Source organism: Nannobrachium achirus, assembly GCF_963921795.1.
Source record: "Nannobrachium achirus genome assembly, chromosome: 6".
Lineage (NCBI taxonomy): Eukaryota > Metazoa > Chordata > Actinopteri > Myctophiformes > Myctophidae > Nannobrachium > Nannobrachium achirus.
Window position 1 is genome coordinate 51927877 of NC_137815.1, and position 21621 is coordinate 51949497.

At 46.1% G+C, this 21621-nt stretch overlaps 1 protein-coding gene across 1 annotated transcript in view; it reads left to right on the forward strand.

Annotated features, from left to right (window-relative positions):
* Window positions 1-19980, forward strand: part of lamb3 (laminin subunit beta 3) — a 38302-nt gene extending 18322 nt beyond the window's left edge. Inside the window, exons 5-24 of the mRNA XM_080727896.1 lie at window positions 7773-7887; window positions 8032-8105; window positions 8981-9172; window positions 10115-10178; window positions 10492-10667; window positions 10957-11077; window positions 11441-11623; window positions 12081-12274; window positions 12725-12821; window positions 13315-13586; window positions 13964-14067; window positions 14346-14521; window positions 15061-15263; window positions 15738-15944; window positions 16302-16446; window positions 16594-16801; window positions 17457-17598; window positions 18503-18679; window positions 19113-19275; window positions 19390-19980. Coding sequence (XP_080584022.1) covers window positions 7773-7887; window positions 8032-8105; window positions 8981-9172; window positions 10115-10178; window positions 10492-10667; window positions 10957-11077; window positions 11441-11623; window positions 12081-12274; window positions 12725-12821; window positions 13315-13586; window positions 13964-14067; window positions 14346-14521; window positions 15061-15263; window positions 15738-15944; window positions 16302-16446; window positions 16594-16801; window positions 17457-17598; window positions 18503-18679; window positions 19113-19275; window positions 19390-19526 — 3150 coding nt within the window. The 3' untranslated portion in view covers window positions 19527-19980. The remainder of the gene's footprint in view (window positions 1-7772; window positions 7888-8031; window positions 8106-8980; window positions 9173-10114; window positions 10179-10491; window positions 10668-10956; window positions 11078-11440; window positions 11624-12080; window positions 12275-12724; window positions 12822-13314; window positions 13587-13963; window positions 14068-14345; window positions 14522-15060; window positions 15264-15737; window positions 15945-16301; window positions 16447-16593; window positions 16802-17456; window positions 17599-18502; window positions 18680-19112; window positions 19276-19389) is intronic.
* Window positions 19981-21621: the final 1641 nt, after the last annotated feature.

Genomic DNA, 21621 nt, shown 5'->3' on the forward strand with positions numbered 1-21621 from the left:
CCAACAAAGCCCAGCACAGCACAGCACAGCCCACCAGAGCCCAATACAGCCCACCAGAGCCCAATAGAGTCCAGCAAACCTAAGTCAAGCCCAGTCCTGCCCAGTAGGAGTATAGGCGAGGGAAGGGGGGTAGTTAGATGGCTACACCAGGCCATTACAGGCCAGATCCGGCTTGAATAGGCCAGACCAGGGTAGACAGGACTGCACCAGACTCCAGCAGTCTCCACCGGGCTGCTCAAGGCTCCCGCCAGTCCTGTAGCTCCTCGTTGATGGGATTATTCACTGTGTACACGGGCCCTAGTTTCTACATGCCTTAGTGTACACGGCCAATAGTTTTACATGAACATGCCTAGGCTATACTACAGTACTGCCCTGTATAGCCTACCAGAGCCCAGCCCAGCCCACCAGAGCCCAAAACAGCCCACCAGAGCCTGATAGAGTCCAGCACAGCCCAGCACATCCAAGTCCAGCACAGTGGGAGAATAGATTAGGGAAGTGGAGAGGTTAGATGGCTTCACTAGCCTACAGTAGGCTGGATCCGGCTGTTATAGGCCAGACCAGGGTGCACAGGACTGCACCAGACTCCAGCAGTGTCCACCGGGCTGCTCAAGGCTCCCGCCAGTCCTGTAGCTCCTCGTTGATGGGATTATCCACTGTGTACACGTGCCATAGTTTCTACATGCCTTAGTGTACACGGCCAATAGTTTTACATGAACATGCCTAGGCTATACTACAGTACTGCCCTGTATAGCCTACCAGAGCCCAGCCCAGCCCACCAGAGCCCAAAACAGCCCACCAGAGCCCAAAACAGCCCACCAGAGCCTGATAGAGTCCAGCACAGCCCAGCACATCCAAGTCCAGCACAGTGGGAGAATAGATTAGGGAAGTGGAGAGGTTAGATGGCTTCACTAGCCTACAGTAGGCTGGATCCGGCTTGAATAGGCCAGACCAGGGTGCACAGGACTGCACCAGACTCCTCCAGGCTGCTCCATACTCCAGCCAGCTCTGTAGATCCTGTGTACACGGCACTCCTAACTCGAACGGTCAATGGAAAGTGTCGTTTTAGGCGTCAAAACGGGCCCTTTGTCCTTAAAATGAATAAAAAAATCAAAAAAATATGTTTTGTTTTAGGCCGGACACACTTTTCCTAATTGAAGCATGCCCGATCCGATGGAATGGGTTTCGTGTCTTTCCGACACTTTGAACCCTTTACGATTGCGAAAAAGACACCGAAACCCGGATTTTTGTCCTTAAAATCAATAAAAAAATCTAAAAAAATCTGTTTGTTTGACGCAGGAAACACTTTTCATATTTGAAGGATGCCTGATCCGATGGAATGGGTTTCGTGTCTCTCCGACAATTTGAACCCTTTACGATTGCGAAAAAGACACGAAATTTGCACGCCACCAACACGATTACAAATTCTTTCGGATAAAAGACACTTATTCTGACTTACTTTTTGACGCTGAATCCAACAAACCCGTTCTCGTGTCTCTACGACACTCGTAACTCGAAAGGTCAAGGAAAAAGCCACTGTGTACACGGGCCATAGTTTTACATGACTTTGTGTACATGGCCAATAGTTTTACATGAACATATCTGGGCTTTAGTACTGTTCTGCCTCGTATAGCCCAACAGAGCCCAGCACAGCACAGCACAGCCCACCAGAGCCCAATACAGCCCACCAGAGCCCAATAGAGTCCAGCAAACCTAAGTCAAGCCCAGTCCTATCCAGTAGGAGTATAGGCGAGGGAAGGGGGGTAGTTAGATGGCTACACCAGGCCATTACAGGCCAGATCCGGCTTGAATAGGCCAGACCAGGGTGCACAGGACTGCACCAGACTCCACCAGGCTGCTCCATACTCCAGCCAGCTCTGTAGATCCTGTGTACACGGCACTCCTAACTCGAACGGTCAAGGAAAAAGCCACTGTGTACACGGACCATAGTTTCTACATGCCTTTGTGTACACAGCCAATAGTTTTACATGAACATGTCTGGGCTTTAGTACTGTTCTGCCTCGTATAGCCCAACAGAGCCCAGCACAGCCCACCAGAGCCCAATACAGCCCACTAGAGCCCTATAGAGTCCAGCACACCTAAGACCAGCCCAGTCCTGCCCAGTGGGAGTATAGACCAGGGAAGGGGGGTAGTTAGATGGCTGCACCAGGCCATTACAGGCCATATCCGGCTGGTTAGATGGCTGCACCAGGCCATTACAGGCCATATCCGGCTGGAATAGGCCAGACTAGGGTGCACCAGTCTCCACCAGACTCCACCAGGCTGTTCCAGGCTCCAGCCAGCCTTTAGCTCATTGCACATGTGATTAACCCCTGTGTACACAGGCAATAGTTTTACATGAGTTTGTGTACACGGCCAATAGTTTGACATGAACATGACATTGTAATGGCCTGCACCAGGCCATTACATTGTATTGGGCTCTGGTGGGCTATGCTGTGCTGGGCTCTGTTGGGCTATACAAGGCAGTACTCTACTAAAGCCTAGACATGTTCATGTAAAACTATTGGCCATGTACACAAACTCATGTACAACTATTGCCTGTGTTCACAGTGTTTAATCCCATGTGCAAGGAGCTACAGGGCGGGTGGGAGCCTGGAGCAGTGTGGTGGAGACTGTTGGAGTTTGGTACAATTATGTGCACCCTGGTCTGGCCTATTCCAGCCAGGTATGGCCTTTAATGGCCTGGTGCATCCATCTAACTATCCCCCTTCCCTGGTCTATACTCCCACTGGGCAGGACTGGCCTAGAATTAGGTGTGCTGGAGTCCATTGGGCTCTGGTGGGCTGTATTGGGCTCTGGTGGGCTGTGTTGTGCTGGGCTGGGCTCTGTTGGGCTATACGAGGCAGTACTGTAATAAACCCTACACATGTTCACGTAAAACTATTGGTCGTGTACACAAAGTCATATAAAACTGTTGCCCGTGTACACAGCGGTTAATCACATGTGCCAGGAGCTACAAGCCTGGCGGGAGCCTGGAGCAGCCTGGTGGAGACTGTTGGAGTCTGATGCAGTCATGTGCACCCTGGTCTGGCCTATTCCAGCTGGATCCGGCCTGTAATGGCCTGGTGCATACATAACTGCACCCCCTTCCCTTGTCTATACTCCCACTGTGCAGGACTGGGCTGGACTTAAGTGTGCTGGACTCTATTGGGCTGCATTGGGCTCTGGTGGCCTGTGCTGTTACACTATTAAACCTATTACACTATTACATGTAATGCACTATTACACTATTAGACTTATTACACTATTACACCTATTACACTATTAAACCTGTTACATTATTACACTATTTACACATTATTGTGCTATTACACTATTACACTTATAGTGTAATATATACGTTTTACCCCCGGGAGACCCTCCTGAGAAGCGGAGGTCCCCTCCCCGCCCGGGCCTCGGTCCTTGGAGTGGAGCAATAGCTTGTAGATCGGCTAATTGAGTATTTTCCATATTTCTTTTCCCGGTGGCGCTGGGGTCCCTGGGGGTCCCTGGAGCTCCAGGGGTCCCTCGGGGCCCAGGCGGTGGCCCTGCCGCCGGGGGACCCCCTGGTTGCCGTCCCCGTCTCTCCCGGTCGCTCCGGGGCCGAGTTAAAGCCTTTTTAGCGGACTGCAGTTGCAGGGGTCTGCCACTAGCTACGAACGGCCGTCTCCGGGCCGCCGAGGCGGACGCGTGGGTACCGGCCCCAGCTCTCCCGGTCGCTCCTAGATCGAGTTACAGCATTTTATTTGCGCTGCAGTGGCGGGGGGTCCTCCACTAGGGGCGCGACCTGGTGCGTCGTTCCGGAGCACCAGGAGTCGTGGTCCCCGGGAATTCCCTGTGAGCAGCCCCTTTGGGGGGATCATTTGGTCATTTTTTAGCTTTTTGGCGGTGGTCCCCGGGGGTCCCCGGAGCTCCAGGGGGTCCCTGGCTACTCTGCAGTCCCAGGCCGAGGCCCCAAAGTCAGACAGGAGCGGAGCAGCGGCCCGTCTGGTTCTCCAAAGCCATATCCCAGGTCCACAGTCATATCGCCAGGGGTCCCTGGAGGTGGTCCCTGATCGGTAGTCCCCGGACTCTGCAGTCTGAGGCCAAGGCCCCAGAAACCCCTCAGGGACCCAGAGAGGTCCCCGAACCACACTTTGGGAACCAGCCAAGGACCCCTTTGAAACCCTGTAGGTCCCCCCAGAGGTCCCCAAACCACACTTTGGGAACCAGCCATGAATGTACTAGGCTGTTGTGAACCAGCCATGGAAACCCTGGGGGTCCCCAAACCACACTTTGGGAACCAGCCAGGGACCCCCTGGAAACCCGGGGTCCCCAAACCACACTTTGGGAACCAACCAGGCAGTAGTAGGCTAGACTATGGCTCTCTGCTGCCCCCCATTGATAAAACATAGTCGGCACAGAATTGTACACGAAAGGCAGCCAGCGAGTGATCACGCACCATGGTCACTATGAGACATGTACAATGACTGTACACCGGCTCCAAAGGGTACACGGGCCATGGTCATTAACATTGAAACTGCCTGCCGTAGACACCAAAAACAATTGTTACCCTTATTATTATTATTAAAGTAAATAAATAAACTTCCCTTTGTTCTACAGAATGTGTGAGATGTAAAAGTATCAATTCTACAAATATAGAAATACTAGTAAAAGTACGGATTTCAAAATTCACTTGAGTAAAATGGCATCAAAATTAATGGCATCAAAATGACACTTGCTGACCACACTGGCGTGCCAGTGATCATGGTTGTGAGCTTGTAGATCTGCTGTTTTTGGCGAATATTCCCCCCAGAATAGGGTTTCTCAAGTATGAAACTACTGGGCCTCTACTCTCCAATTTTCCTTGTGACACATAAATTATATTATTGTATGGGGGAAAGTTGGGGAAGAGGGGGGGAAAGATGTACGTATTTAAAGTAACAATGTAATTCAGGGCTGCCATGGATGAAAACGTTATTACAGCTGTGACCTGAGAGACAAAAAATGTTTGAGAACCTCTGCTTTATAGAAGAAAAGAAAAGAAAAGGAAAACCCAGCAGTGTTGTTTCATCGACTAAAACTACGACGAAAAAAGACAACCTTTTTTCACTGACGAAAACTAAATAAAGTTACTAAAGCGAAGACTAAATATACACTTTTGTCAAAGAATAAAAACTAGACTAAAATGTGAGGGAGCGACTAGTGGAGAAGAGATCTCGTAGAACTAAAAGACAAGTAATTTTTGTTTGGATATGCTGTGAAAATAACTTATCAACAACCACGTGTCGTATATCGAAAATTTTCAGCATAAAAAACGAGTAAAATCTGCCATCACGATGCCATCCTCTCTAAATAAATGTAGTCAACTAAATCAGCTGTAGATTTGGTCTACTAACATGTTAAGGTATTTTGTCGACTAAAACTAAAAAAAAAAGAAAAAAAAAGATGACTAAAATATGAACGTGTCTAAAAATAAATTACGTTTTATTCAAAAGACTATGACTAAAAGTAATCAAAATTCACAGTCAAAATCAAAACTAGAACCCAGTCTTACATCTTTCTATGGCTCAGAGTTCAGTCAACAGACAACCTTCACTGCTCTCGTCTGACACAAAAACATTGCACGTGAAGCAGCAGAGAAAGTGTGTGAGGGAGTAAGGAGTGTTTTTGTCAAGTGTAGGTTGTGTGTGTGTGTGTGTGTGTGTGTGTGTGTGTGTGTGTGTGTGTGTGTGTGTGTGTGTGTGTGAGTGTGAGTGTGAGTGTGAGTGTTTGTGTGTGTGTGTGTGTGTGTGTGTGTGTGTGTGTGTGTGTGTGTGTGTGTGTGTGTGTGTGTGTGTGTGTGTGTGTGTGTGTGTGTGTGTGTGTGTGAGAGAGAGAGAGAGAGAGAGTAGGTAAAAAGTAAAACGACTATCTTTCCGCACTTTAACCTCAGGTCGTTGCCATCATGATCAAAAGTATAAATAGTTTGGAGCCAAAATGTCAAAATACCCCCAAAACATCTAAACAGTCCTGAGAACTGGCCGAACTCATTTGTGTTAGGGCTGGACTCGATTAAAATGTTTTATCTAATGAACAAGAGGCTTTGTAATTAATTAATCAAAATTAATTGCATGTTTAATCGCATATGAAAAAAAGCAAAGTGGTCTGATCGGCATCTTCTCCCATAGCGTGCACTGGGGTTTGTTGTCTGTTGGTTGGTGCACCGGTATGATCGGTATGCCTGAAACTCCTCCACATTTTTTTCTGTAGTGAATTCATCGAAATTTATCAGTTAAAGTTCCATGCAGCCCTGATTTATTATAAAAACATCTACTCAGGTGAACTATTTACAAAGAGTCATTTTCCAGAGTGACTCAAATAGATGTAAGACCAGAGTTGAAATGTCATGAACCATATAGTCAACAAACCAATGTGGAAACTGGAAATAGGACAAAGAAATCAATTAAGTAGCTACCAAATAAGAGAGAGAGAGAGAGGGAGAGAGAGAGAGAGAGAGAGAGAGAGAGAGAGAGAGAGAGAGAGAGAGAGAGAGAGAGAGAGAGAGAGAGAGAGAGAGAGAGAGAGGGAGGGAGGGAGGGAGGGAGGGAGGGAGAGAGAGAGAGAGAGAGAGAGAGAGAGAGAGAGAGAGAGAGAGAGAGAGAGAGAGAGAGAGAGAGAGAGAGAGAGAGAGAGAGAGAGAGAGAGAGAGAGAGAGAGAGAGAGAGAGAGAGAGAGAGAGAGAGAGAGAGAGAGAGACTCCTGTGCCACCCTGCTAGGCCAAGGCCATGACACTAAAATGTTACTGTAAAATACATTTCTCTTTTGTAACGGGATATTAACCCATTAAGACCCGAGGTCAGATTCTACAAATGCCTTCTAAATCAATAGTTCTCAAACCTTATACTTTCCATTTGGCCACGGAACCCCCATCTGAAGATGTTTTGTGCCAGAGACCCCCCAGAAAAGAAGTTACTAAAAAAAACAAAAGGATAAGACCAAACAAGGTCCCCAACCCACTGAAAGAAAATTGAACTCACTTAAAGGCATAGCTCACCCCCAAAATACATTTGTGGAGTATGCATCGGCTCTTACTACTCACCCCATGGAGACTTGAATTCATGCATTTTTTATGTTTTTTGTCGCATTACTAAGCAATAAATTTGATGACAAGCAGTGGTTCCCTATGGATGGAGACTCAAAAGAGACTCTTTGAGGGTCTTTATTTTTCTCATCAAATTATTGGCTCAGGAATGTGACAAAAACTATAACAATATCCATGAATTCAAGTCTCTTTGGGGGGTGTAATTGATAGGAAATGAGTAATTTTGAGGGTGAACTATCCCTTTAAAATGTTTCTTCTCATTGTCTCCCTCTTGTGCAGTGCTTCTCGACCTGTGGGTCGAGACCCCCAGGGGGTCCACAAATTATTTTGGGGTGTCCCGGTCCCCAGATGATTAACTTAATGTGCAACATTGTTTTCTCACTCAACAATAAACAAACCAGCATAAAGTTTAAGTGTATAGAGAGTATCTGCACATTTCTAAAGTGACAATTTAAGGACTTTTTAATACCTCTAAAATGACAAATTAAACCTTGGTCAGATTGTCTAATATTAGAGGCAGAAATTGTGAAAATAGCAGATCTACATGCTGTAGATCGGCTATTTTTACAACCGTGTTATACAAAATGTAATGCCCGTTAGTGCTCGTCAGGAGTTAAAATATTATTATTTTGGGGGTCCCGGTCTGAAAAGGTTGAGAACCACTGCTCTGCTCTAGGTGGTTAAAATGTTTCTTCTCATTGTCTCCCCCCAGTGGAAGATGAAGTGCTGTCCATGTGACTCCAGGAAGCCGGCTGGTCGCTTGGCTCACACCGTCCAGGATGTGCTGACCACCACTGGACAAGACCGCTGGTGGCAGTCTAGGAAAGGTCTGTCTGTCTGTCTGTCTGTCTGTCTGTCTGTCTGTCTGTCTGTCTGTCTGTCTGTCTGTCTGTCTGTCTGTCTGTCTGTGTGTCTGAAATAAACACATATTCTGTATCATTTATATTAAACATACATTGTTTGTCATTTAGATGTCAGTCCTGTCAGCATCCAGTTAAACCTCCACAACCTGTTCCAGTTGGACAACTTGGTGCTGAACTTCAAGGTATGATGATGATGAGTATGATGATGATGATGATGATGATGATGATAATGATGATGATGATGATGACAACAATAATAATAGATTACAGAAGTCCTGGCGTCACTCGTTCATCCTCTGGGTCACGGAAGTCATTTCTCTATGGAGAACAACGTCGGGTCATCTGAGAAGCGTCTCATATAATAATTGTGATAAAACAAACAAACCGTCCCGGCTGATATTGTCAGGGAGGTGTGGCTCTGTATCGTTTATGTCCAAAAATGCAGGGGAGCCGAGATACATGGCTTTCCCCCGAATGGCGTAAACAGGAAGTGAACGGTGGATGAGATCTTTTGCTATCACGTGTAGTCTCGCGTGGCCAGACTGTTGCCTCCCGCGATTTGGTCAAATGCTCCCGGCATACAGTCTGGCAGACGGAAATAGAAACGATGAGTGCGAGATGAAGCGGAAGTGAAGCCCCCACGTCACTTCCGTTTCAGTCTCACATCACACATATTTATCATTATATAAATAAAAATCATATAAGCATGTTTAGCTTGCTGCTTAGCAGAAATGACATTTTAAAATATATTTTTTTGAACGTTAATGCCCGTTTTCGATACTCGCCGTTCAGGAGCTGCTGTTCCAGACTCTATATAGCATTCAGAGATTGTGGAATAGTTGTCTGGCTACGCGAGACTATATCACGTGAGCTCCTGTGTCTGAGAATAAACGGGTGACTCATTATGTTATCAAAGAGCGCCATCTAGCGTAAACACTGAGGAGAAAAGAAAAAGACCTGATTGGCGGCATGGGCCTTTGAAAAAAAAAAAAAAAAAACATAAACAGACGTGATTGGTAAATGAGTTAAAGCTGAACACCTCACAATGTCTCCACAGGGTCCTCGTCCTGACGCTCTGGTCATAGAGAGAACGCTGGATAACGGCACAACCTGGCAACCCGCCCTGTACCTGGCAACCCACTGCAGCTCCTCCTTCCCCGGAGTTCCCACGGCTCCGCCCCCGACCCTGGACCACACCTACTGCAGAACACTGCCCCCTGCTGGACAAAGCCCCTACAGGGACCATGTGGTAAGACCAAGGGGCAAACCCCTTCGCTGGAATTTAAGCTCACTTCCCGGGTTCTCCTTCGGCCTGCTGTTCCTATTAATGGCCCAGCAGATGTCGCTATTTCAACATATACCGATCGCAATACATTAGCCTGTAATCAGTTAATGATGTTTTGGGCGAACTTTACACTTGATTTTATTAAACCTTAGTAAACCTTTTCATAAACACTTTATGTTTTCAATCACTATTTTTTTTTAAATCATCATGATATGCATTTGGTAAATTACGGTCCCATTCATTTTAAAATTAATAATAAAGTAGGGTGATGTTTTAGGGTTTCTACTGGTTCTACTGAGTGAAGACCTGCCCTCGCTGCGGTTGCAGCCAGTAGAATTAATTTCCGATTATCTTGCATTTTGGACCGGATATAGAAAGATGGCGGATTAGAAATCTCTGAAAAATAGGCTTCATTTAAAGATTAAGCTATTGAAACCAGCCAGTTTCAATGGCATCACTTTGTCCTTCCATTTTCACAGTCTATGGGTAAGACCGCCATTCCTTCGCCGGGTGAAACAACACAGCTTTCACCATTAGAATTGCATTACAGAACGTACACATTGTTACATTTCATTGGTTCATTTCGTCATAGCGCAAGAGAAGGTGAAGTATTGTAGTGCAGGCAATTGCAACAACCCCTGATCTTGTGAAAAATAAAACAGGACTGCCAAATATTCTAAACTTTCCGCCATTCTGCCAAGAGCCAATATGTTCTTTGAGACACACATACAGATTTTTTCAAGTGAATCACATGACGTTGATCCCCTTTCCCTATTCGCTCATATACTAGGACAGGAAGTATGTGTAGGCAGAAGAATCAGACTGGAAGCGCTCCTTAATACTTTTAATTGGTTCAATACAAAACCCACAATATAAAAACTCTCTCTCTCTCTCTCTCTCTCTCAGGTCCAGTTCAGTCCACTCCATCAGTACTCTTATGTAAACCGTCCCAAGGAACAGAAGATCCAAGGTTGGTCTCCATTTATTAAACAATTAATTATAATTATTACTATAATTGAAAAATATAAGTTCAAGCTAAAAAAAAAAAGATAATGGTGGTGATTGACATGACATGGTGATTGACACGATGAATGACATGATTGACATAATGATTGACGTGATCACATGGTGATTGATATAATGATTGACATAATGATTGACATAATGATTGACATGATGATTGACATGATGATTGACATGGTGACATGATGATTGATATGATGACATAATGATTGACATAATGATTGACATAATGATTGACATGGCGTGCCATCCTATCCCAGCGGTGGGGGCGGTGACAGGGCTGAGGGTGAGGCTGACAGAGCTGGGGGCGGTGCCCCGGCTGGCGGGCCGCGCCCTCAGTAAGTTCTACGCTGTCAGAGAGATGAGAGTGATGGGCAGCTGTCTGTGCCACGGACATGCCAACCGATGCCTGCCCCACCCCTCTGCCAACACCCAGGTAGGGTGTGTGTGTGTGTGTGTGTGTGTGTGTGTGTGTGTGTGTGTGTGTGTGTGTGTGTGTGTGTGTGTGTGTGTGTGTACTGTATATCTTTATACAGTTTATAATGTGTGTCCTCAGTGAGTGTGATCTGTATAATGGGTGTTCATGTGTGAGTGTAGGTGGGTCATTAGTGTGTGTGTATATCTGTAATGGGTGTTTATGTGTGTGTGTGTGTGTGTGTGTGTGTGTGTGTGTGTGTGTGTGTGTGTGTGTGTGTGTGTGTGTGTGTGTGTGTGTGTGTGTGTAGGTGGGTCATCAGTGTGTGTGTCAACACAACACAGCAGGATCAAACTGTGAGCGCTGCGCCGACCTCTACAACGACCTTCCCTGGAGGGCTGCTGAGGAACGCCACACACACACATGCAAACGTAAGCTTCATGCACACGCGCACACATACACACAAACACGCAACCAAGGCTGCTTAGGATTCCTAGAGGTCAGGGCACCTGGGCTCTAAAGTAGCCTGACAGTGCATCATGTTCGAGTCCCGTTCCCGAAGTTCTTCACTACATGTCTCTCTCTCCCCGTTTCCTGTCTATCTACACCGTAAACTACACACACTGCACAATTATTATAACCTTTGTGTGTGTGTGTGTGTGTGTGTGTGTGTGTGTGTGTGTGTGTGTGTGTGTGTGTGTGTGTGTGTGTGTGTGAGTGTGCGCGCGTGTCTGTCTGTCTGTCTGTCTGCCAGTGTTTTACATTCTAAACATGGTGACTCTGTCTCTCCTCAGGTTGCGAGTGCAACAACCACGCGTCGCGCTGCCGCTTCGACCAGGCTCTGTACGAGGCCTCGGGCAGTGGTGGGGTGTGTGAGGGGTGTGGCCACAACACCGTGGGGGTCCACTGTGAGCGCTGTGCCCCGGGGTACCGTACCAACCCCCACAGTGCCATGGACAAACCCAAGGCATGCATACGTGAGTGCTCCGTTTACCTCATAGTTCATTAGCACACTGGAACGTAAAACAATTTGTATCAAAAGAAAACATGCTTCCGTGCAAGAGAAGGAACAAGCCAACAGGCGTATTTGGAATCTTATTTGGTTAGAGGTGTGAATATTATGAAAGCATATGAAATTGATGGAATATTACATAGTATAAACCATGGGTCTTCAAACATTTTCAGGCCAAGGACCCCTTAGCTGAGAGAGAGATGAAGCAGGGGATATACATATTGTTGATTTGAAAAACATTGATTTCCGTTCTACAATTGGGTAGGCATTTAGCAGACACTCTTAATCCAGAGGAATTTACAGTAAGCAAGGACTATGCAATACTATGTTATTTCCATAGTGTTAATAGTCTCTCTCTCTCTGTCTCTCTCTCTGTTGTTGTTTCCATAGTGTTAATAGTCTCTCTCCCTCTCTCTCTCCAGGGTGTACCTGTTCTCCAGAAGGCTCCGCCTCCTCTCTCTGTGACCCAGTGAGCGGTCAGTGTCCCTGCCACGCCCACTACCAGGGCCTGACCTGTGACCTCTGTTCCCATGGTTACTGGAAGCCGGCCCTGGTCAGCAGCTGTGAGCGCTGCGGCTGTGACCCCGCCCACTCCCTCAGTCCCTCCTGTGACCAGGTACTGTGACCTATGACTGTGACCCATGACCCCACCCACTTCCTCAGTGACCCATAGGCCTAGATATAAACATCACACCTAGTGTGAAGTGAGCGGTGCAATGTGTGAGATCATTTCATTATGCGCCCCACAAAGCTTGACCAATGGGACCCTGGGCGTAACAACAAACGTTGAGTGCTTTGTGCAAAGATGTAGGCCAGATGTAGGCCGACCTACATCTGCAACTGCAAACTGTTAAGGAGGTATTCAATCAATCAATTCAGACTGTATACCGTTATACGTATACCGTATAATAAACTTCCTATAATGTCAACGTAAAAACATCCCATAATCTCACTTATATGTATAGTATTACATAGCAAGACATTCATTTACAAAAATATAAATACAAATTGTTGATGAGATAAGATTAACTATGTGAATAAACGCTTCTCTCTCTCTGTCCTGCAGGTGACCGGTCAGTGTAGTTGCAGACCAGGGTTCGGAGGTCGTACTTGTACTGAATGTCCAGACAACACATATGGAGACCCTCGCACCGGATGTCTGTGTAAGTTAACTGACCCTCATCTGTATATGAACTGACCTCATCTCTAAGTTAACTGACCCTCATCTGTAAGTTAACTGACCCTCACCTGTAAATGAACTGACCTCATCTGTAAGTTAACTGACCCTCATCTGTAAGTTAACTGACCCTCATCTGTAAGTTAACTGACCCTCATCTGTAAGTTAACTGACCCTCATCTGTAAGTTAACTGACCCTCATCCATCCATTAACAAGTGGTAGAGGAACATTTTCTACCGAGTTAGCTCTGAACTGAGATGTCTATTGTCAGTTTGCCTTGTTACAGCAGCTGCACAGAAAAGGAACATTTCTTTTTTCTTTCTTTTTTTTTAAGTCATTTTCAGGATTCAAATTCAACAACAGCAAAAGTAGCAGACCGACAAACAGTAAATCTGTAGATTTGACACTACTTTTGATACTCTTTGCAGTAATGATCAATCAATCAAGTATGATTAATGTCCACTTTTTTCCTGGGCAGCGTGCCAGTGTGACCCGGCAGGCTCCTCCCCCCAGGGCTGCGACCAGACCACAGGGGCGTGTCTGTGCCGCCCGGGCGTGACGGGCGCGCGCTGCAACGCCTGCAGCAGGGGGCGCTGTGACCGCTTCCCCCGCTGCGAGGCCTGTCCCGCCTGCTTCTCCGCACTGGACGGACTGATCCACAACCTCTCCCTGAGTCTGGACACCCTGGCCGGGGCCCCGGGCCTCCTGCCCTCCCCTACAGCAGGGGGAGACCTGGAGCTACGCGTCCAGGTTAGAATGGTTTTAATTTGTTTTGTAATTCTTTTCCTACTTTTTTTTTCTAATTCAGTTACTTTCAATTCGTTTTAGAGCAGGTTTTCTAGTTTTCTTTATTAGTTTTAGTTTTAGATTAAAAAAAGCAAGATAAGTATTGTGTAATAAAAACTCAACAAAGAATATAGCCTATTTCGTTACTGTTGGTAAAGAGAAAAACATTTTGGCAATCATTTAATTTAGTTTTAGTTCGTTTTGTAAACACACAATACAGTTTCAGTTAGTTTATCTTTTTTTTATATAGATTTTATTTAGTTCAGTTAACTTTCTTTTTTTATGTTGTTTTCTTTGTTTTGTATAGTTTTTGTTAACTATAACAACCTCTCTGCATTCAGGCCCTGGAGGTCCGTCTGAACCTGCTGCGAGACTCTGTGTCGCTCTCCTCTCCTCCCTCTGTCAGGAGGATCAGTGAAGCTATGTCCCATCTCCACACGCTGAGGTGAGTTCTGCAATAGAGTAAATTAATTTGGGGGTTGCGGCCTTAAAAGGTTGAGAACCACTGTTCTAACACAACCCCAGTGGTCATGTACTGCTGAGAAATGTATATCCTGTGGTCCTGTAGGACGCCTACTGGTTGACTAGAGGTATTGCACGAAGATCAAAACTGCATTTCTTTCTCTTCTCCAAATGGACTATCTTTATTCAGTGTCAGCAGGCTATCAGCAGACATGTTCATTCACTGACCATTGGTTCCCTCTCTCTCTCTTTCTGCTCCAGGGGGCGAGTGAAGCAGCTGGACGGTAGCCTGGTTCCTCCACACCACGTGCCCGGTCTGGACCTGGAGCTGGAAGGACTGCGGGCTCTGCTGGAGAGCCTGGTCCAGACCTATGAAGCCAAGAAGGAGGCCATGAGGGACGCCTCGTCATCGTCATCATCCTCATCCGACAAAACAGGTCAGAACGAAGAAGCACGCTGCTTATAACATCAAGTGGTTTTTTTTAACTGCCCAAGACCCTCAGGTTGTTATGAGTGTTTCTCAAACCCCTAGTAGTACTGTCAAGGAACCACAAAACAATATGTATTTGTCTGTGTGCATGTTCTCCCTGTGTGCCCTAGGGTGAACCCTTACAACGACACAAAAAACATGCAGTAATCCTAGTCTCTATACTGCCTCCCCCTGGTCAACCGGTGTGCCTGATGGAGGGGAAAGGAACTCGATACATCATTTCCAGTTGCATCGGCCTCCTAGGAACCTAGGACACTTCATACGGTGGCCCATCCTACACTAGCGCGTTTCTGTGTTTTCTGTGAAAACACAGAAATTACGAATATAATTCGTCTTTGGCGGGGAAGCGTTGGATTTGAATCGACAAATATATTGGTCAATGGCAGTCAAGTGTGTTTAAGAAGACACAAATGTTTCAAGATTTCTTCTAGCAGAAGTGGCTAAAGACGGAGCTTGCGTCCGTTCTCACCTCTTCTTCCCCCGCAGCGTTTGCAGACATCCAGGGGGCTTACAACCAGTCCAGGGCTGCGGCCGGGGACGCCGAGGCCAGTGAGAGGACGGTGAAGCAGTCCCAGAGCACCAGAGACCAGACCACCACTCTGCTGGACCAGCTCAACAACACAGAGGACCTGGAGAAGCTGCAGCGCCACCTGCTGTCCAGACCTGACCTCAGCCCTGCTGCTGAACAGGTAACCTCCAATTCATGGGTTTCATTTGTAGTCCTACACCGGCCATGTTGAGGACCAACACAAGTGTTCTGATTGGCGTAGAACATTAGTTCCAGGTGGTCCCCCAGCTAAATGACGGAGAGTCTAATGGAACCTTGTTAGATCTTCAACTCTCTTAATTTTAACTTTGAGAGTGTACACATGCAAAAGGACTCTCAGAGTTACAGACCTGGCTGTAAGGGTCCATTTGGTTCCATTTGTACACTCTCAGAGTTACAGACCTGTTATGGTCATTCAAGGCTAGCTCTGTATGTGTTTCTGGTAATATTATTGTCCACTCATTTTGTATGTCCGTGGCAAAAATAAAATGTGGACAAAAATGTCCGCCACAAGCCAACATGGTGACGACCCCTGGTCCCTACCCGTTTTTTAGGAAACAGTGTTATAAGCCCCTATTTTAACCCCTTGTGTACCACCTGACCCCGGTCATCCCAGGTGTGCGGCATTAAGCGCGCGACCCCGTGCACCCCGCTGCGCTGTGGCAACGAAGAGCTGTGTCCTCCGGCGACACCTTGTGGCGGCAGCGGGGAGGACAGCTGCGTCGGGGCGGTGCCTCTGGGGAGGAGGAGCCTGGGCGACGCCCAGGAGGTCAAGGAGCGTCTGGAGAGGTTGACCTGGAACATCACACTCGCTACGGAGAAGGTACTATTTATAAATCACTCTACGCAGTATGTACTATACTTATAAATCACTCTAGGGAGAAGGCACTACCTGGAAATATACAGAAGCATATAGGGAGGAGAGGTATGAATTGAGAAGGGAACTGAACTTGAAACATCTTTGTGCTGGGACCACTCTGAAGAGCATGTGCCTATCTGTCCGTACGTTAGCATCTTTTGGGGGTCCCAGACACAAAACATTTTTTAGGGGTCTGTGTCCATCGCGTTGTGAGCTTTGTTTCAAGCTGTTTTAAGCTTTGTTTTAAGCTTTGTCTAATTTATGAACAATTTTGTATGATAATTTGATATGAAATTAAAGTTGTGGCTCTGATCTCATCAGCTCCAGGAAGCGCAGGGAACGACCAATCAGGTGAGGCGATCCACGGAGAAGCTGGCCAATCGGATTAAGATGGCCAGAGACGAACTGGAAGTGGATTTGAAAGAGACTCGTGATGTCATCAAAGACCTGAAGGACTTCCTGTCAGGTAAGAACCAATCAAATCATCTATGGACCAATCAAATCATCTGTCTTATTTAAATACCTCACTGTGTGTGAGGTAAGAACTTATTTAAATACCTGTGCTAAATAAGCAATTAAAAAAACAACTCTCCCCTCGTCCTCTCCTCCACAGATCCGACCTCTGACCTTCAGAGCATCACAGAGGTCAGTGACCTCATCCTGGCGGCCAGACCTCTCAGCCTGACCTCTGACCTCAAGAGGAAGATGGAGGAGCTAAAGCGGCTGGCGGCCGCCCTGCCAGGGGGCGGGGCTGTGCTGAGGGAGGCGGGGCCACAGCTGGACGCCGCCCGGAGACTGCTACAAGAGGCCCAGGAAGCCAGGTATGCACTGTTGATCAGGCACGTGCACACATAGACATCAAAAGGGGATTGAGACCCTGCCCTTTTAGCCGTCTGTAAAAAGGTGCCCTCTCCAGACCATGAATGCAGTTTTTACTATGGTGAAAGAAATGCAAATGCGCTCTTTCCATGCCATACCTGAAAGCAGTATTCAAGAGAATTGCCTTTTCCAAACTCTCCTGAACTTGAATGCAGCATCTTATGTTGAAAGAATTGCCCTCTCTGTGTAGAAATCCATGCCGTTACGCCACATCTCCAGTATTGACTTGATTATGCTTAGTTCAGTGTGGTATCAAGCACTGAAAATAGCTGACCTCCAAGCTCCGACCTCCAAGCTGAATGTTCCGGATCTGCTGTGATGGCCCAGATGGGGCTGTTCGCTAATTTGTGAAAAATGCCGGGCATTTCACGGACGAGGCGCCCCGAACAAAGCGTCCCGAAGCATAATATATTATTGACAGTTATATATCATAGTTATAATTATAGTAATATATTATTGACAGTTATATATCATAGTTATAATTATAGTAATATATTATTGACAGTTATATATCATAGTTATAATGATAGTAATATATTATTGACAGTTATAAATCATAGTTATAATGATAGTAATATATTATTGTGGTGTTTTCAGAGACGCGGCAGTGGGAGTGAAGGCCGATGTGGACGGTCTCCTGGACGGCTTCAGCTCAGCGGAGGGCTCCCTCTCTGGCCTGGAGGGGAAACTGCAGCACGCCATGGGCATCATAGACAAGCTTAATGACACTCTGGTTGAGGTGAGGAGCTTAATGGCCAGGGGCCCCTTGTGGCGAGGAGCTTAACCCGTTTACTACCTGAATATTTAACCAAACTACCATATTGCGGTTATGTTTCGTTTTTCTTACCTTTTAATGTGCTCTCAGTGTGTCCATCCGTGCACGATGGGGCACGGATGCATGCATGTCTTCGTGCATGTTGCCGTACAAATCAGATCACAAAAACATCCATCTCGCCGCGAAATGCAGAAGACGACTGGACGGATCAGGAAACAGAGAAATGGGCATTTTCCTGCAAAATGTATTTAAAACTAGACCAGGTCAACCTGGTTGTGCCAGACCCCCTGTCTGTCATCATCATTTATGACATCATGCCTTTTGTAGGCATGTCATCATCATGTCATCATCATATATACCCTTTATATAGAAAACCCGGACAGACAGACCGACATTTGCTTATGTAGGCCTACCCATTTCATGGGTCTGGCAAACATTGTTTAGTTTTTCAGTTTTTTGTTTTCTGCATTTGTTTTTTAACCTTGTTTGTATATTTATGTTTGTTTATTGTGTATTTATACTTTAGAATTCATTTTTTTGTATTATTATTTTTTTATATATAATTTTTATCCCACGATTTTGTAACCCATTTTTTCACCCAGTGCCAATTGCCTATGTAATCCTGGTCTCTGCTCTCCCTCCGCCGCGCCTGGGGAGACAGGGGGAGGCATTATAAGGACCAGGATTACTGCATGTTTTTGTGAGGGTATATACCCTAGGAGACACGGGGAGAACATGCAAACTCCACACAGAAAGGCCCTTTCGCCAACCCCACCTTCAATGAACTGCTCAATCAATCAATCAATCAATCAATCAATCAATACATTTTCTTTATAAAACTTCTCCCCTCCCCTCCCCTCCTCCCCAGACTCTGTTTCAGCTGTCTCCAGCAGAGGGTGCTCTCGAGCAGGTGTCAGAGTTGACAGGGAGGATGAGACCACAGCTGACTCAGCTCAGAGCTCTGCTATTGGCCGGAGACCAGCTGTCCCAGAATGCATCTGTTGAGGCCCAGAAGGCCAAGGAGGAGGCTGACGCTGCGGCCCAGGTGAGAGAGGAGTGCGCGCATGTGTGTGTGTGTGTGTGTGTGTGTGTGTGTGTGTGTGTGAGTGTGTGTGTGTGTGTGTGTGTGTGTGTGTGTGTGTGTGTGTGTGAGTGAGTAGAATTTGAGAAATAGACATTGTGAGGACCGTTTTCTCTTATCCTCACAAAAAAAATACAATTAGAAAAAGACTGACGTTGGATTCAGGGTTCGGGTTTAGGGGTTAGTGTCAGAGCTCAGAGCTCGGGTTTATAGGTTAGGACACCATCGGCATTGCGCACTGAATAATAGCTGATCTAGGGTTTGTGTTTGACGCGTGTGTTTGACGTGTGCATGCATTTGATGTGTGTGTGTTTGGCGTGTGCGTTTAACATGTGTGTGTTTGACTTGATCATGTTTGGCGTGTGTTCAAACGTGTGCGCTCGGCTTGTGTTTCCAGGACTTGCTGACCTTGAAGGCGCAGCTGGCCAAGGTCAAGGTGACCACCGCCAACAGTGGGCGTGGCGACGGAGCCAGCTCGCCGGGGGACCGCCTCCAGAGGCTGAGGGACATGGCGGCGTCTCTGACCAGAGACACCGGAGACATGATGGACTCTCTAGCAGGTCTGTTTACACACACACACATAGAGACACTATTCGTTGCAAATGATTGGGTCCATTTGCCTAAATTGAAAACTGTAAATTGTCTAACTTATTTTCTCTGTTTGTTGTTTCCAGGGAAGGCAGAGTCTCTCCAGAGCCTACAGGATCAGGAGCTTCAAAAGTCTGAGAGACTCCAGGGTCTGGACGCAAAGCTGCAGGGGTTACTGTCTGCCATCAGAGCCAAGGCCCATGTGCTGGCCACATGTAGTTAGACCTACTGTCTGCCATCAGAGCCAAGGCCCATCTGCTGGCCACATGTAGTTAGACCTACTGTCTGCCATCAGAGCCAAGGCCCATCTGTTGGTCACATGTAGTTAGACCTACTGTCTGCCATCAGAGCCAAGGCCCATCTGTTGGCCACATGTAGTTAGACCTATACTGTCTGCCATCTGAGCCAAGGTCCATCTGCTGGCTGCATGTAGTTAGACCTACTATCACTGTCTGTCTGTCTATCTGTCTGTCAGTACAACTACAAATACTCTCAACATTTCTCAATTATTTATTTATTTCCAGATTAAATGTGTACCAAATGGATCTTGAGTTGTGATGACGTCATGACAGGGCTTATGATTACCCTGCACACCAGTGGTTTTCATTTCAAAGACACCCATAACTCGACAATCATCAGCGCTACAGACCTGTTAGGGTCCATTTGGTTCCATGTGTACACTCTCAGAGTCGCAGACCTGTAATGTCCATTTGGTTCCATTCATACACTCTCAGAATTACAGACCTGTAAGGGTCAATTTTGTTCCATTTGTTACACTCTCAGAGTTACAGACCTGTAAGGGTCCATTTGGTTACATTTGTACACTCTCAGAGTTACAGACCCTGGGGGTCCCTGCACCACACTTAATTGAGAACCATTGAGTCAGTGTTATTCTCTCACTTCAATATGTCCTAATTATTTATTTACTAAAAAGTACTTTTCACTGAATACAAAACGAATTGTGTGGAATATTTATATGAACTACAGACTATTTGTATGAACTACAGACTATTTGTATGAACTACAGACTTATAATTGGATTGCGTGTGAGGCGACAATAACACGTTTATGTTATTTATTTGTTTTTATTGAGAAAAGAACAGACAATACTATGTGGAATTTATTGAATGAATACAGTTATTGTGACCGAAGGTCGCAGTTTACCATGAGAAATGTCACAGCTTGTTGTGTGTGTGTGTGTGTGTGTGTGTGTGTGTGTGTGTGTGTGTGTGTGTGTGTGTGTGTGTGTGTGTGTGTGTGTGTGTGCATGTGTGTGCATTATGTATAAAAATGTTCAGCTTTTGTGCCTACATACTGTAGAAGTGACAACCTGTCACATGTCAATACCCTTTACTTAATGCAACAGTGATGTACATACTGTACATGTACTGTACATGCATGTGATGTACATTTATGTACATGTACAACACCGTCTCACTCGGGGAACACTATTTTAATGACATCACACGCACATTAACACCTACATTAACTAAATCCAGCAGCAGTTTATTTGGGTTGTGGAAAGATACAGTTACATTAACTGATTTAACATGTAGGCTACTGTACAACATGCAAACACCAATTTGTATTCATTGACAATTATCTGCAGGTGACCAATGTTGGTGATTTAATATGCTGTGTAGGGATATGTTGGGGGCAAAAAGGAAACGTTAAATAGTTAAAGCTCTATATTGTGATTGTAATCATTGCTATAGAGAAGTGGTGCTCAAAGTGCGGTCCAGGGAACCACAGGGTTCCCTTAAGGAGTTCCAAATTTACTCTTAGCGTTGCTTACAGATCACATGTGTACACAGTGTACACATGGAACCAAATGGACCCTTGTGGGTCCATTTAGCTAATTTGTAAACTCTCTGAGTTATGGGGGTCCTTGAAATTAATATTGAGAACCACTGGTATTGGAGTCATTGCTATACAGTAGTGTATGTTCAGTAACAGGGGTCTCCCATGTCTCTCCAGCTGTTTAGTACAGAAAATAAAACTGCTCAGTCGTTTCATCACTTTTCATTTAACTTTTTGCGGCAGTCACTCCCGTCAGGTCGCAGTTACTATCAAAACCTCCACCGGCTGTCAGTCAGTCAGTCATGTCACACTTTTGCCCTACTCATGTCTCCGCCACCGTTGCCCCTATCCATGCCAACCTTTGCACACACTCCTTGGCTGACACACCACAACCTCCACCCCTCATTTCTCACATGGCCCTCTTCTAGCGCCACCATGAGGCCAATTCTTGCAAAACACATTTTTGTACACTGCTCCACTACAGATGTTGCCCTAAAATCATGCAAAACGGTACACAG